Source organism: Tiliqua scincoides, chromosome 4 (assembly GCF_035046505.1).
Source record: "Tiliqua scincoides isolate rTilSci1 chromosome 4, rTilSci1.hap2, whole genome shotgun sequence".
NCBI lineage: Eukaryota > Metazoa > Chordata > Lepidosauria > Squamata > Scincidae > Tiliqua > Tiliqua scincoides.
The window spans coordinates 38,128,165-38,144,223 of NC_089824.1; the positions used below are offsets into that span (position 1 = coordinate 38,128,165).

At 39.8% G+C, this 16,059-nt stretch overlaps 1 protein-coding gene across 7 annotated transcripts in view; it reads left to right on the top strand.

Annotated features, from left to right (window-relative positions):
• EYA1 (EYA transcriptional coactivator and phosphatase 1) overlaps positions 1 to 16,059 on the top strand; it is a 113,654-nt gene that overhangs the window by 82,663 nt on the left and 14,932 nt on the right. For all 7 annotated transcript variants that reach the window (XM_066622872.1, XM_066622873.1, XM_066622874.1 and 4 more), the window contains 4 exons: positions 13,916 to 13,974; positions 14,188 to 14,348; positions 14,527 to 14,641; positions 15,846 to 15,967. In XM_066622872.1, the coding sequence (XP_066478969.1) occupies positions 13,916 to 13,974; positions 14,188 to 14,348; positions 14,527 to 14,641; positions 15,846 to 15,967 (457 nt within the window). The remainder of the gene's footprint in view (positions 1 to 13,915; positions 13,975 to 14,187; positions 14,349 to 14,526; positions 14,642 to 15,845; positions 15,968 to 16,059) is intronic.

Below are 16,059 nucleotides of genomic sequence, written 5' to 3' on the forward strand. Positions count from 1 at the left end.
ATGTACATATATATATATATATATATATATATATATATATATATATATATATATATATATATCATATATACGTATATAGCATTGATTACAAAAGTACTTGAAAAGTACAGTTTGAAATGGGGCCTACATTTCCCATCTGGCCCAGGCTTATATCACTCTTTGTGACGCTACTTAAGATGGAATGGAAGAGGTGTGTTGCAGATTGAGGGCCCAATCCTATCCAATTTTCCAGTGCCAGTGCAGCCGCAATGCAACCCTGAGGAAAGGGAACAAATATTCCCTTACCTGGAGTAACTGTTTCCCCTCTGTGGCTTCCCCCCCACCACAGGATGCAGTTCATGCCTTGTTAGCACTGCTGCACCAGTGCTGTGGATAGGATTTGGCCCTTAATTAGACTGTGTTTGGTGCAAAAAAAAAAATATCTCAGATTGCAGCATGGAATGTTGGGACAAATGAGCAATGACTTCTCTCACTTTAAAAATATAAAGCAAGCCGTTATTCAGTTCTGTCTGTGGCACTAGAGTGATCATCCTAGCCTAATGCAAGATCCATTTGGAATACAACAAAAAACCTTAGATACCAAATGAATATTTTGCAGTGTGAAGTCACTGAAGCAAAATGAGTTCAACGGCTTAAATTTAAGGCTTTATTTTCTGTAAATGTTGAGTGTTCACGCTAGATTGACTTCAGTGGAATTTTCTCAGGTACACGGTGGCTCTATTTAGAAATAATGCATTTGTGTAAAAAAAAAAAGTTTAACCTCATAAAAATAAACTTTTTGAGAGTTCTTTGGGAAATGCTTGTAGGCATTATTGGTGCCCTAGAACAGCCATTTTCAACCACTGTGCCCTGGCACACTGGTGTGCCGTGAGTGGTCCACAGGTGTGCCACAGGAATTTGGGCGAAAGTCATTTATTAATAGGGCCAATGGGAGATGTGAGCCCCCACTGGCAGCATGGTGTGCCTTGTCAATTGTCAAAAACCTGATGGTGTGCCTTGACCATTTTAGTGCCTTGTCAGTGTGTCATGACATGAAAAAGGTTGAAAATCACTGCCCTAGAATTTTAAAATTGTATATTGTGGTTATTAAGCTCTAGTCCCAGAACAGTATTGTCCTTGGATTATTTTTACCTCCATATGTTAACATGAACATCTAAATGCACATCAGCATATTTTTTCCAAAAGGAGTATATCTGAAATCAGTGCTAAATTTTCTTTAAATGTTGACCTGTGTAGTAAGTCACACACAGGATTGTTTTTATGACAGAGTACACTCCATTGCTTAGCTAATGTGCCATAAGAAGCTGCAGATAGACAAGTGGAAGCTCTGGCAGGCTTAGGAAAGCTGCTTGAGGCCAACAATGCCATTGTGCAAACCTCACTGCAAATTAGAAAGGTACACGCAATAATGTAATGTCCTTGTACATGGATAGCATCAGGAAGGCAGAAGCCTGCCACATGGCATGCTTGTGCCATGTGCAGCTGACCAGGAAGGTAATGCAAGTATACTGTGTCTGGCTTATATTTGTTTCAGGAGAAAGGTACATCTGATCAGTCCTGACTTGACATAATTACTTTCCAGAGTTATAACTGGTGTAATAGATTAATGACCTGCAGTTGCCAATGCAAGGATCTGCAAATAGAGAACAGCTCTGTTCTGCACTTGGCTGCTCCATAACTCTGCTAGGTACCATGCCTGTAAATGAGTGTTAGGATCCAAACCCATCCAACTTTCCGGTGCCAGTGCTATCCCGAGGTAAGGGACCAAATGTTCCATAACCACCCACCACCAACACAGGATGCAGCCCATGCTCTGTTGGCATAGCTACACCAGCGCTGGAAAGTTGGATAGGATTGGGTGCTTAATTAGCCCTCTTAAGAATTGCATATATTCAGAGGTTGTGCCTTCCAGATAATACCATCGTTTTAGTTAAATGAATATAAGAACAGCCCTGCTGGATCAGACCATAGGCTCATCTAGTCCAACTTCCAGTATTTCACAGTGGCCCACCAAATGTCCCAGGGAGCACACAAGACAACTGCATCCTGGTGCCCTCCCTTGCATCTGGCATTCTGACGTAACCCATTTCTAAAATCAGGAGGTTGCACATACACATCATGGCTTGTGACCCGTGATGAACTTTTCCTCCAGAAATTTGTCCAATCTCCTTTTAAAGGCATTTAGGCCAGATGCCAGTACCACATCCTGTGGCAAGGAGTTAACAATATAAAACTATTGTTAGCTATGCTCTGCTTTCCCTTTTAGTTCAATTGATGCTTTCTTGTCAGCTATCATGTTAATGGTATCAACAACTTTCTCAAAATATAATTTCCCTTTATTGGGCAACTTTGCTGTAGTGTATAATATTAATGCAGACTTCAAAGAGAGAATTTCATCCTATAAGGGACTGTGTGAGAGGTATAAAATTGTATTTTTCCTTGCATGATTTCACAAAAATAATACTAATGAAAAGAAACCACCAACTGTGTTTTGACATCTAAGTTGATGATGATGGTGGTGGTGATTATAAAAGTCTAACTTAAGACCTGTTTTTGATGGGACACTCTCTGCAGAACAAGTACCATCTCTGCTTGAACTCAAGAAGCTCAGGGTGTACTGACCAACAGAATGTTTCATTTGTAAAGGCATTTCATTGACATAGTATTTCTTTTTATACATGTAGTTTCCTTATTGTAGTGAAGCTAAAATACTAAAAATAATCTATGTATTAAAATAATTCAAATGCGCATACAGTAGAACCTCCAAAGTTGACCACCTCTCTATACTGACCACCTCCTTAAGTTGACCTAATTTTCACAGTATGGACAGACACTGCATATATACTATGGGAGACCAACCTCTCTATATTGACCACCTCCATATATTGTATGTTGACCACTTAGACCATTGCACAGAGTATTAATTTACCCTCCATAAGTTGCCCACTGAACGCGATATTGTGGGTCTGTGTTTTGTCTGGTTTGTCCCATCTTAGAAAAGCAAGAAGCCACGCGACAATCCCTCCCCTACGCTTGCTAGCGCGTGTGTGAAATGGTTTTTATAGGTGGGCACACTGCACATAGCCGACAGACCTGTGCCAGCTGCCAATTGTACCTGGACATGTACCAAGTTGTGAGGGATATGAGGTTGCTTGTGCATAGTGAAGCCACTGTCCTTTCACTTTGGTTCCCATCACCAGTGCATTACTTTACACTTATATTGAAACACAACTGCTATTTTGCTGCCTATTCTCCCAGTTTGGAGAGATCCTTCTGGAGCACTTCACAATCCCTTCTGGTCTTCACCACTCAGAAAAGTTTAGTGTCATTCACAAACTTGTCCACCTCCCTGCTTATCCCTGTTTCCAGGTCATTTATGAAGATGTTGAAAAGCACCAGTCCCAGGACAGATCCTTGAGGCACTCCACTTTCCACCTCTCTCCACTTTTTTTGTCAATTGCCCATTGACACCCACTCTCTGTTTCCTGGTCCTCAACCAGTTCTCAATCCATGAGAGGACCTGTCCTCTTATTCCCTGACTGTGGAGTTTTCTCAACAGCTTTTAGTGAGGGACCGTATCAAACACCTTCTGGCATTTAGTGAATCTGAGGAGACCCAGTGGAGGCCAGGCAGCCTAAGCAAAAAAGTGTTGTTGTTTTTTTAGCTTTTGGGGCTATGTAACATGCTGCATGCTATGGGCTGGCAAGGGATAGTATTGGTCTGCCTGTCTGCTATGAAACCAAGTTTTTTTTTTCAACTTACAATTTTTTTTAAGCTTATGAATTTTCAGGGGATTTTTAAACACTGATTGTGGGCTGTTTATTCTCTGTCTCTTGATATAGATGATATAAATAGTAAGCATCACAAGAGGATCAATTATTGATATTTGCAATAAAACTTTTAATAAATCCAATCTAATAACTTGGCCTTGCATTTGTTGTCCTGGGAGCTAAACATGATAATATTTAAATGCCCTTTTTTCCCCGTATGTTGACCAATTTCCTCCAGTCCCTTGGGTGTTCAACTTAAAGAGGTTCTACTGTACTATGATACTATAACTCACACACCTATAGCATATGGTATATATAGACAGAAGCAGTTACTTGACCCAATTAATTAGTTAGTTAATGAATTAGACCAAGTACTCAAAATATTCCCCATTAGAGTCTGTACACTGCTAACATAATTGACTAAGGGTCCAATCCTATCCTTTCCCCTCCCCGCCAATGCAGCTATGCCAAAACAGTTTGCATTGCATCCTGCAAGGCGCAGCTGTCGCAGAGGTTTTTTCTGGCAGCTGTCGCAGAGTCTTATCACCTCCAGGCCTACTTGAATCTGCGCCAGTAGAATCACTGGCACAAGTCCACGTAGGCCCAAGTTGGGCAATTGGGTCCAGGAAAGGAGCTTGGATTCGGCAGACACCACTATCACTGAACCCACCTCCTTCCCAGACCCAATCCTCCCCATCTATATTTCATTCCTTCCATCCCCCGCCTGCCCTCCCCTTCCATCTTAACTGAATCTGCAGGCCTTTGCTGGTCCGCCAGAACAAGGGGAGATCTAACTCCCTGCTGGAACATGTTTTATGACTGCCATAAGTCAGTTAATGCTGGTGAGGCAACTCAGTAGGATTGGCTGTAAGGGATCTGCAGGCAACCTCCAACATCTGTGTTGGAAAGTTCTGCACATCTCTTTTGTTGGTTCTGTTAGGTGTTTGAGTGTTGCAGTTTTTCTACAGTATAAATTACAGCTCATTAAAATGTGTGTGCATTTGTGTGTGTGTGTGTGAGAGAGAGAGAGAGTGAGAGAGAGAGCATTAAACCAATCTCCTTCTGTGAATAGATCATATGGGTGTTCAGTTTGCTGAGGGATATCGTACCCTTTCATAAATGCATTAAAAAAAACAACCCTATGACATTTTATGTAATTTACTGATTTTTTTGTCTTAAACTTTACTTAACAAGTGTTGTTGTAGTAATTTCTTTTCTATGAATGTAAATTGTGTAAGCCTGTTCCATCCATTTGAAATGGAAGTATTTTGAAACTCTTCAAGGTTGGTTTTAATTCCTTGACTGTTAATCCACGAATTGTCAAATGGAATGAAATGGATTTCAAGAGCTCTCTTTGTTCTGTATGCCTTATGCCTGTCCCACAGGTAATCTGTACCTTTTTTCTACCCTTTGCACAGAAGAATTATTGTGGGAAAGTGGAGAAAATGTTCAGGTCACAAAGTGCAGGCAAGACAGGGATGACAGGTTCTGCCAATTGAGTGCCAGTATTGAGAACCTGCGAACCATAGTTTATCCTTTTTCACATGGATTTATGTTGTATGTTAACAGGAATTTTGTGATGATGGGTTAGGCAGTTCACAGAAGCACTTTTCATTGTCACCAAGAAATGGTTGATGTAGGTTTATGACACAAAGGCAGTACAATTAAAACGGAGAGTAATTTTCTGTACAAATGCTTTGAACTGATTTTTTCCGCATTAAAGTGCTGATTTCTGCAAATGGATGTTCTGTGCATGTTAAAGAGTGCTGGATATTTAGCTACATAACATGTCAGCTAAGGGTGGAATATTCTCTTAACTGGTTTTTCTAGGGTGAAACAAAGTTTGACAGTTGGTAATTCATAGGTGTGTGTGTGTGTGTGTGTGAGAGAGAGAGAGAGAGAGAGAGAGAGAGATACCCATTGATCCCACTATGACTCAGGAATTATTTCATTTCTTATCCCTCATTTTCCTTATTACATGTTTCCAACAACCAGTAGATAAAACAGCTATGACACCTTAAGAGGCCAAGTTTTTCATGGAGTCATGGGCCTATGAAGGTTCACGTCAGAATGATTCAGTTACCCTCTAAGTGCCCTGGAAATTAATCTGTAGTATTGCTAGAAAACATGAGAACAACTGACACACCCCTTTGTACACAATAGCTGATTTGGTAGGTTCCATGATCAATTGGGATAGAATTATTGTAGATTTAGTTTGTGCCAACTTCAGCACAAAGTGCAAACTCTATTTGACACAGCCTCCAGAATTTCATGCTGAGCGGTGGCATGCAAAATAGAGACCTGGTTAAAAAAAAGATGATTGTATATGAAGATGCATTCTGAGAGACTATACATTGTTTCTGGAACCAGTGGCATCACTATGGAGTGCTGGGGTGCTGGTCACAGCGGGTGACGTGCACGGGGGGTAATGCTACTACTGGCCAAAATTTTTAAAATCTTGGTATTTTCAAAAACTACAATCATGTTATATATCATTTGATGTGTAATGCAATGAAACAAACCACACTGAAATATCTCTATTCTATCAAAAGTTATAGCCAAAAAACCAGCGGGGACAGGGTGAGGGTGTATCATCACTCCCAATGCCTGGGGTATTCCCATGCCCACTACATGGGAGGAGGTCCATCATAGGGGTGACATGCTGGCCTCCTACACACCACTGTCTGGAACAAACATGCTGTATTGAACTTTCTAAATAAAACTCACATTCTGGATTTGCAGTAATATTTTTGTAATTAAGATCTTATCCATATATCTAGGTTTGCAGCTTCACCGTCTTGTTCTCACATGTACTTGGACCAATTTTCTTTACTGTTCGTTCAGTAGGGGGAAACGAAGCAGTGGGGATAATTGCATAATGACAGATATGAGGGAACAGAGAATCCACTGATCATTTCCTATGAGTTGGCCAACATCCAGCAAGTCTCAAAGGACACCCTGATGTAAAGGCTAAAGGAAAAGAGCTATTTCTGAAGGAGGTTTTTTTCCCCCCTCAGCTCATTTTACTTTGTAAAGCAAATCACTGAAACAATTAGTTGACAGCATGGTGTTAGTTTTCTCACGGTAAATTACGAAGATTAAGCAAACATGGAAGTGCATTTTAGCTATAATCAGCAGGTTTGGAGCTGTAACCTGTAGTTCTTTAGCATTCTCAGAGGATATGTTTATAATGTTATTCATATTGTCCCTTTTCATTATGTGAAGACTTGTCCAAAGCTTTTATATGCACTATTTGTTCAAACTTCAGAGTAATTTGGCTCTACTTTTTAATTTTTGAATTAAAATTGAAATGTCACCAATTACATCATTGCAACTGACATGTGAAGCTTTTGGGAAAGTGAATAAAGCTGTTGTTACAGCTTTGCTCCTTGGATTTTCTGAGAATATTTGAAATTAAAAGTATTCTGTGTTCTCATAACACATGTACACCTTGAAGAATGACAAAACAATTTGCAGAAAACATCTGGCTTTGTGTTTTGTCCAGATAAGAATCTTATATATACTGTTTAGTTTTTACTATGTCTGAAAGCAAATATTTGTCTAGGTTTTGATACTTATTTTACTGGCCAGTTCTGTCCCCCCACCTTTGGCACTGATGCAGCTGTGCTGGCAGAGATTATGCCACCTCCAGTGGTAGCAGGAGCAATCAGACAGCCAGTAGGAGCTAAAAATGTTTTATTCTCTCTCTCTCTCACTCTCTCTCTCTCTCTCACACACACACACCAGTAAACTGCCCGATTGCCAATGGCCTCCTCAGACCAACTCCAGCCATTTTGCTGATTTACATCTGAGAAGAGAAAAAGGGACAGGTCAGTCTGGGAAAGAAGTGATAAGATCTGGTGCACACCAGTGCCACTGAGATCCTCCCATCCCTGGATCCATCTCAAAACTCCCAATGCCCTCCTCCCCCACTTATGACACAACTCTAGCACCAGCACTGATGGGGGGCCTCTAGGGCCACTGCTACATACACTGCATTGCTACCTGCTTGTGTCAGTGGCCTGGACACACGCAGTGATGGCCCAGCTTTCACATCACTATAAAGGGCCTTGCACTGCCGGATCACTAGTTCTATAAAATGTTTCTGCATATAATGTGGATTTTTCAGATATATACAGTATGTGTACAAATTAGAGACAGTCATTGAGTTTCTTAGGGAACTTTCACATTGTTCTTTGGGATTTAAATCATTGCATTCGAATGACATTAGAACTCAAAGCAGAAAAAATGCCTGATATATTTTATTTATTTTATTAAAATGCGATCTGTCACAATTGTGAATAACATGATGCACATATATTATTTACCCCTATCTAGGCATCATAAGTAGAATATTTAATATGTGCATTGTGACAGCACAGTTATCCAGAGCAGTTCTTTATTATCCTTAATTTTTAAAAGAATGTTTTAGAATTTTCTAATAACCTTTCAAAGTTGTCAGTAATCAGAAGTTTTCAAAAAGTGTATTGATGAAGAGATGAGCTTGGTTTGCTGTCATTCACTCCACTTAAGTTCATTTGAATCAAATCTCAGATGCCTCAGTTCAGCAAATAATAGTTTTCAAAAGTTTTAAGTCTTGTAAACCTGTTGACACTTAATTAGACCCAACCAAGACCTTAAAATGCCCCTGCTTAGGAACAAAAATCCCCAAAAGGCAAAAACAAACACAGGATGTTTGAATAATAGGCACAATTGATTCATTAACAATTAGGGGATAATTGGATTCTGTCACTTGAATGTGCTGTTTAATTATTTATTCTTTGCATCTCTCCCAGGATTTAAGATTCTTTCCTTTTCCAAAGCCCAGGATTTTCCAATATTCATCCTGTCCTTTGCAGTGTCTATTAAAAACTTTAAAAGAGAATCAGTTAATTTTTGTTTTTGTTTACCTTTTCTGAGTTCATTCCACCTTATCCTTTTCTTAATTGTGTGAGCTGGTCATGGTGCCTCTTAATTTTATTTCTCTTAGGCTGCAATCCTAACCACACTTTCCTGAGAGTAAGCCCCACTGAACAAAATAGGACTTACTTCTGAGTAGACCTGGTTAGGATTGTGCCCTTATATCAACCATTTTCAACCACTGTGCCACAGCACGCTGGTGTGCCACGAGTGGTCCACAGGTGTGCCACAGGTGTTTGGGGGAAGATCATTTATTAATAGGCCCAGTGGGAGATGTGAGCCCCCACTGCCAGCATGGTGTGCCTTGTCAATTTTCAAAAACCTGGTGGTGTGCCTTGACCGTTTTAGTGCCTTGTCAGTGTGCTACGAGATGAGAAAGATTGAAATTCACTGCCTTATATTCTCATCATGGTCTTTCTGCACTGTGTGTGTGTGTGTGTCAAATTTGTTTTCTTACTACCCCATTTCTTACTACCCCATCTCTTCCATGGAAATGTCTTACACTAAATACTGCCCTTCTTGAATCCATCCAAGTTGCCTTTTCTCAGTCAGCATAACATGTAGTGTCAAAGAAAAATAATTCACTCTTGGAAGGCAGGAAATATTAGGGTGCTTTTTTGTTATCTAATAAAATGTTGTTCTTAGCCACACTTCAGAGAATGTATGCATCACTTTGCAATGTGGTGGCTCAGAGTTCGTGGAGTTTGAGATCTCATTCCAAGTCCAGACCTAATGCTATGGGTGGCTATAAGCCAACCAGCCATTGCTATCTCTCAATATCCACACTCCATGTATGAAAAGGATTAATCGTGAACTTTGCATTGGATTATGACCATATATTTTGGTTGTGGCCCTAAGGTTGCTTTCTGCCCATGGAGGCCTGTCTAACTCCCTTACCATTAGTTTTTCAGTACCTGGAAAATTCTTTTTTCTTTTGCCAGCCTTTTTAGTTCGTTATCCCCTGCTGAGTTTTTCTCTTTCCCTTGTTACTCTTTGACTGCAATCCTAACCACACTTTCCTGAGAGTAAGCCCCATTGAACAAAATGGGACTTCCTTCTGAGTAGACCTGGTTAGGATTGTGCCCTATGACATTTAGGCTACAGTCCTATACATCAGTGGTTCCCAAACTGTGCACCACGGTGCCTGAGGATGCTGTGGTGAACTCATAGGGGTGCCACAGGATATTCCAGTGGCCCTTCTTCCCTACTCTCCCAGGCACTGCCATTTTGGATTGTGAGATTTCACCAGGAAGGGTGCGTATATGCAATTCACATGAGATTTCATGTGATCCGAGATGGTGGTGCCTGGGAAAGCCAGGAAGAAGAGGCTACCACAAAACAAGAGTGCCATGACCCTGGTTAGTTTGGGGATCATTGCTATATGCTTTTACCTGGGAGTAATACCTACTAGTAGATTGGGACTTAGTTCTCAGTAAAGCATGCCTAGGATTGTACAGTAAACTGACAATTATTGGTCACTTGTTTTGTTGTATTTTCAAACAATTTGCTGGGTTAACTCATATTTGGCTGTCAACCAGTAATGATTCTATTAGTGAATTGTTATTGCTATTGTCAGTATGCATGTAAACAGTTTTCCTGTTGCTGAATTTTCTTAGTTATTTTATATAGTTTTAGGCTGTTTCAGTAAAATTTTATATGAATAATAATAAGAATAATAAAACAAGTGTTGATCATAAACAAAAATACTTTCTTCCCATTCAAGGTTATGGCTTCTTTGTAAGTATACTAAGAAGCATCTTGTTTTTGTTTTCAGCAGGTGGCTGGTGATTATGATGTGAATGACCACTCTGTTTTTTTCACTCTGTTTTTTTTAAACTTCTTCCTTTTGTCTTCCATCCATTTTCCTTAGTTTTCCAAAAGTTAAATAATAACAGATTAATTCCTTGGCAGTTTTACTGGTGTTTTTGTTTTGAAATTCTTCTGTGGAAAATGACTACTCTCACACATGGGTGTAAAACTGTTGAGTAACAGAGAGACACTGAGGTTGTGTGCACAAGTTAAGATAAATAGCTCTATATCTGTTAAGGTAGTTGTTCTCAAACTTTTTAGTACGGGACCGACTCTTGAGAATGGCAATCTGTCCGCGACCTATCAGGTGACTTCAACCTGAAAGTGATGTCATGGCTGGAAGTGACATCATCAAACAGGAAGTGCCCTCATTGTGATTCCAGAGATGGATGTCTTCAAGCAGAAAGTGATATCTCTCTTTAATACAGTCAACGCCATGTATATTAAACTGTATTAAAGGGAAAATATCTCATGGCATTTTATTAGTCTTTATTGGGTTATTTCTCAGCCTTTTTCAAATAGCAAAGTGTAAGAAAAAAAGCCTATTTACAACCTTAACACAAGAAAATGATACCCTGGATTTCAGGGTTGCCAGAGCACATACTATGCACAGGTCAGCTTGGAAGAATATCAGCATCTCAGCTTGTCAGAGCCACAGTAAACCACAATTTCGTGAACTTGAAACCCAGAAAAATGAAAGCATTTGCAACCGATTTATTAGAGTTACACTAGCAAGCAAGGACTTCCTACTGCACCAATTCCAAATCAGGCTTACATAACTGTGTTGTGTGCACACACCAGCAAGGCTGCAAGAGAGCCCAAGGACAGATTTCTGCCTTGCATTTCAGAGACCACTCCTTGCACACGATCAACAGATGCACCTTCCTTCCCACCTCTAGCTTTAAACAATTTCAAGTGGTTTCTAGATAGAAATAAGGCTTTCCTCCTCCACTATTCAAAGGAAAGGAGGTGTGTAATGGTGTAAGAGAGATGGGAGTGGCTAGGAAATGAGAAGGGTTATGCAAGGGAACTTGGGGTTGTAAAACTGGGGATTTGGCAGTAGTGGTAAGGGAGAGAAAAAGAACTTGGGAGAAAGAAGTGGAAGAAATTTTCCTCAAAATACTCTCTGAGAACAGTATAACATCTTCATTGTCCCAAGAGACATTCTGGTTTTGGTTTTGGTTTTTAAAAGGGCAGCTGTCAGGACAACCACCATCATTGCCATCACCACAATTTTTTTTTTGGCATACTCTTTTCACATACTCTTGCAGTTCACCAAAATGCTTAATTCACTCACCCCAATTTTCCCTCCCCACTTCACATACTCATGCAGATCACCAATTTGCTTCATTCACTCCCCCAATTTCACATACTCCTGCAGATCACTAGAATGCTCAACCCATCCACCCCAATTCTCCCAGCCCACTTCATGTACTCCTGCACCAACTTGCACAATTCACTCCTGCATTTCACATACTCTGTAGATCACCAACTTGCTTAATTCATTCCCCCATTTCATATACTTCTGCACTTTCTCACCCCTGCAGTTTTTCAGTACTGAAGCTTCTCTAGGATCTGACTGGAAACTTTCAAAATGGTGGTGCCCAGGTTTGCCAGCTTCCAAGATGGTGCCAACCAGCTCACTTGCCCTCTTCCAAGATGGCAGCCACCACCCTATCATGACCCACTAGAGATCAGGTTGAGACCCACAGTTTGAGAAACAGTGTGTTAAGATGTTTGGAATTGACTGATTATGTCCACATTAAGATGGCAGGCCTATAACCCTGACCTGGGTGTAAGTTCCATTGCATTTAGTGGAACTTAGTTTTGAGTAGTCATGCCTAGGATTATTGTGAGAAATCAATATTTGGGTTCTCTTTATGTTTATTTCTGATATCAAATTTAGCTAGATATAACATCCATTTTTAATTTTTTAAAAGAAAGAATCCTGGTAGTTCTGAAAACAACCTACACATGAAAAAGGTTTGCTATTCAAGTAGTCTTCTTTCAGAAATCATTTCTGTACTATGTAATCCCAGCTTTGTACCACTGCTGATATATACTCTGCGCTTTGAGCAAACTTGCACTGCACAATAATATTTTATTATTTCTCCCACCCACCCCCCACCAGCCACCATGCTGTGTTGAACTACACTGCGCTATGATCTCAAAAAGCAATCTGTGTTTAAAAGACTTAAACTCACAGCCATCATGTGAGGCCACATAGACTTTTTCCTTTTTTCTTATCTGAGGTTGTTGACCTCAGGAGAGGAGAAGAAGGTTATGAGGTCAAAGTCTTTTCCTCCTTGGAGCTCGATGCTTGCTGGGAGAGGGTTGGCTGGAAAATAGATGTTTTAGAACAGGGGTTAAGGGTCATGATTTTAATTCTGCTAGGGAACAGCTGTTTTGAGTTTCTTTCCACTTCTATCTCCCTTCCCTCCCTCACATGTCCATGGAGAGAGAGAGAGAGAAGTTTGTTCAGAAGGAACCAGTAACACAAAAATATGTGGCTTTAGTGTTTTTAAAATGCATTGTTTCTGATATTTCTTTTCACATTAAGAAGAAAACAGATTATTCAAATAAATGAGATATGTGGTGCCTTTAGAGCTTGAATTCAAGTTAAAGCTGCCATTCTGGAAAGTGTTTTATTTGCTAACCAAATGTCAACTTCTAATAGTAACTAATGTATAGAGCTCAGTGCTGAAGCAAACAGCGTGCACTCATGCTTCGGTTTTCAGGCAGATAAACCTACTTATATATGCATGAGACTTAAATTATGTGCAGTCATTTCAAGTATAAGAAAAAGTATTTCCCAGGCTTTAAATGTGCTTCTGTACACTGGGCATGCTTTTGATGCTTTAAGAAGAGGTGGGGGAGAGAGAGGGGCTCACAGCTCTCAAGTGAATGGAAAACAAGTAACAGATTTTTTTTTCTTTTAGTCTGCACTTCTCTGAAAAATTGGCCTCAGGCTGTGTTGGTGTGTGGCTCAGCAGCAATCAGAGGTCATAATTTCATTGGTGGTTAGCATCAGGTTTAATTTTTCTAATATGTTACACTGACCAAAATGTCTGGTTTTAGTTATGCATATCCACTGCCTGAAACAGCTTTGAGGAGCTTGAAGTCTGAAGGTACCTGAAAGAGTATAAGAACAGATAAAAAATACATGTGATAATTGTTTTTCACTGCCTGCCTTTTAAATATGCCAATATGTTTTTCCCAGTTTCATTTAGCAATAGCATCTAACAACAATGCTCTTACAATACTCTTACTTTTTATTCTTTTATATTTTATATGAATATATTTTCTATTATTTATCTTTCAAAAACACAAACACACATCCCCATATGACATAAATGTTTGCTGAATTACAGTTGCCAAATAAAAGTAAACCTAGTGGTCAACTTCTTTCATTGTAGGAGTGTGACCAAGTTCACATTGACGATGTTTCATCAGATGACAATGGCCAAGACTTAAGGTAAGTCTAATTTGATTCAGACAATAAAGTTGTTGCTTGAAAAATGAGATGTTGCATTTTTTAAATTGAGTTTTAGGAAAGTTCTTCAACTTTCGGTGTGATTCAGGAAAATTGCCATTATACTGTATTACTAAGTTGTATTTCGTCTGTATAGCCTGTTGATTATATATACATATATATATATATATTTTTAATTCCTTTTATCTAAATCAGCACCTATAACTTCGGAACAGATGGCTTCCCTGCAGCAGCTACCAGTGCTAATTTATGTTTAGCAACGGGTGTGCGTGGAGGAGTGGACTGGATGCGAAAACTGGCCTTCCGTTACAGACGAGTAAAAGAAATCTACAACACCTACAAAAATAATGTTGGAGGCAAGTGCCTGTTGTACTACTTTCTCTGTAATAACTGTCTCATTGCTTTCTAAACCTTTACAACAAACTGTTTACTCAGCTACGTATGACTGCACACTCTGCAGAACTATAAGATGCAGTAAGTGATCTTAGCTGAAATGCCATCGCTACAATATGTGCTTTTTTGTAATCCCAACAGGTCTTTTGGGTCCCGCAAAGAGAGAAGCTTGGTTGCAGCTCAGAGCAGAAATTGAAGCCCTTACAGATTCCTGGTTAACACTTGCACTGAAAGCACTCACGCTAATTCATTCTAGGTAAGTGGATTCAAGCTAGAGTAGCAATGCAGAAATGCAGTTAGGGCATTGCTACAAATAACACTGTAGAGCAGTGATTTTCAACCTTTTTTGTCTCATTGCACACTGACAAGGTACTAAAATTGTCAAAGCACACCATCCGTTTTTTGACATTTGATAAGGCACACCATTCTGTTGGTGGGAGGCTCACGTCCTTAGTGGGCCACTGTGAGATACAAGAAGCTGGACTAAGTGGGCCTATGGCCTGATCCAGCAGGGCTGTTCTTATCACCCTCCCCTAAACTCCCATGGCACACCTGCAGACCATTCACGTCGCAACTGTACCATGGCACAGTGGTTGAAAATGGCTGTAGAGGGACAACATGTCGGTCTTTGCTACATCTTTTCCCCTCAAAAATAGTGCTTGTAACAAATGCATCATGCTGCTAGAAGCCACTATTTTAAAGCAAATTATATTCTCTTGAAATATGGCAGTTAAATCTGAAAATTTGGCAGATTTCTATTCTTGTATAGTCAGGGTCAGTGACATCCACAACTCAATTCAGCATGATTCATCCAAAAAAACATTTTGGGGCAACTTGAGTTGAATCACCAGAAGTCAAGTGTCCATCCCTGCTACTTCTCTAGTTTTCTACTTCCCTTCACCTTCCTCAGTGCTATCTCAACCACAGCATACTTTTGTTGTTGGTCAGGAAAACGATGTTTAGTTCTTTGAACATAGGTCAACAAAAGGGACTGTGAAGGGGTCAGCATGAGAGAAGTAGTAATGATAAAGGAGGCAGATGCAGCTTCTAATTTGCTGTTCATCTGAGAGCGATTACCATTCAGACCAATAAAGCAGGTGACAAAATTGCTCCTTTACTTTGGTATACTTGTAATTTCACAGAGCACCTCTTCTTTTTTCTTTTTCTTCCCTAATTCTGCCCTATGCAGCAGTTTTGATATACCATATCTGGTGGTGGTGCTCTTCCTAATACAGTAGCCAAGATCCTCAGGTTGGCTTACTATTCCAACACAATGTCAATAGCAACTCACCTTTGGGCTCTCATGCAAATTCCATTTTCCCCATTCAATTATTATTTTCTATCCCAAATTCACTCTCTTTCTTTGATCTTCCAGTTCTTGGTTCTAAAATAGGGATAATAGGCATGCAAAATGACAGTATTGGTCTGATTTAGTTAAGGATGCTTTTATTTTCTTCTAGGACAAATTGCGTGAATATTCTAGTGACGACTACTCAGCTTATTCCAGCTCTTGCAAAAGTTTTGTTATATGGCTTAGGTGTGGTATTTCCAATAGAAAATATTTACAGTGCAACTAAAATAGGTAAGTTGCATTTACAGTGCCATTATACAACAGGACTGACTGACTGGTCCACTAAAACTGACTGGTGTGAGAGTTAGAATAGATAAAAAGAA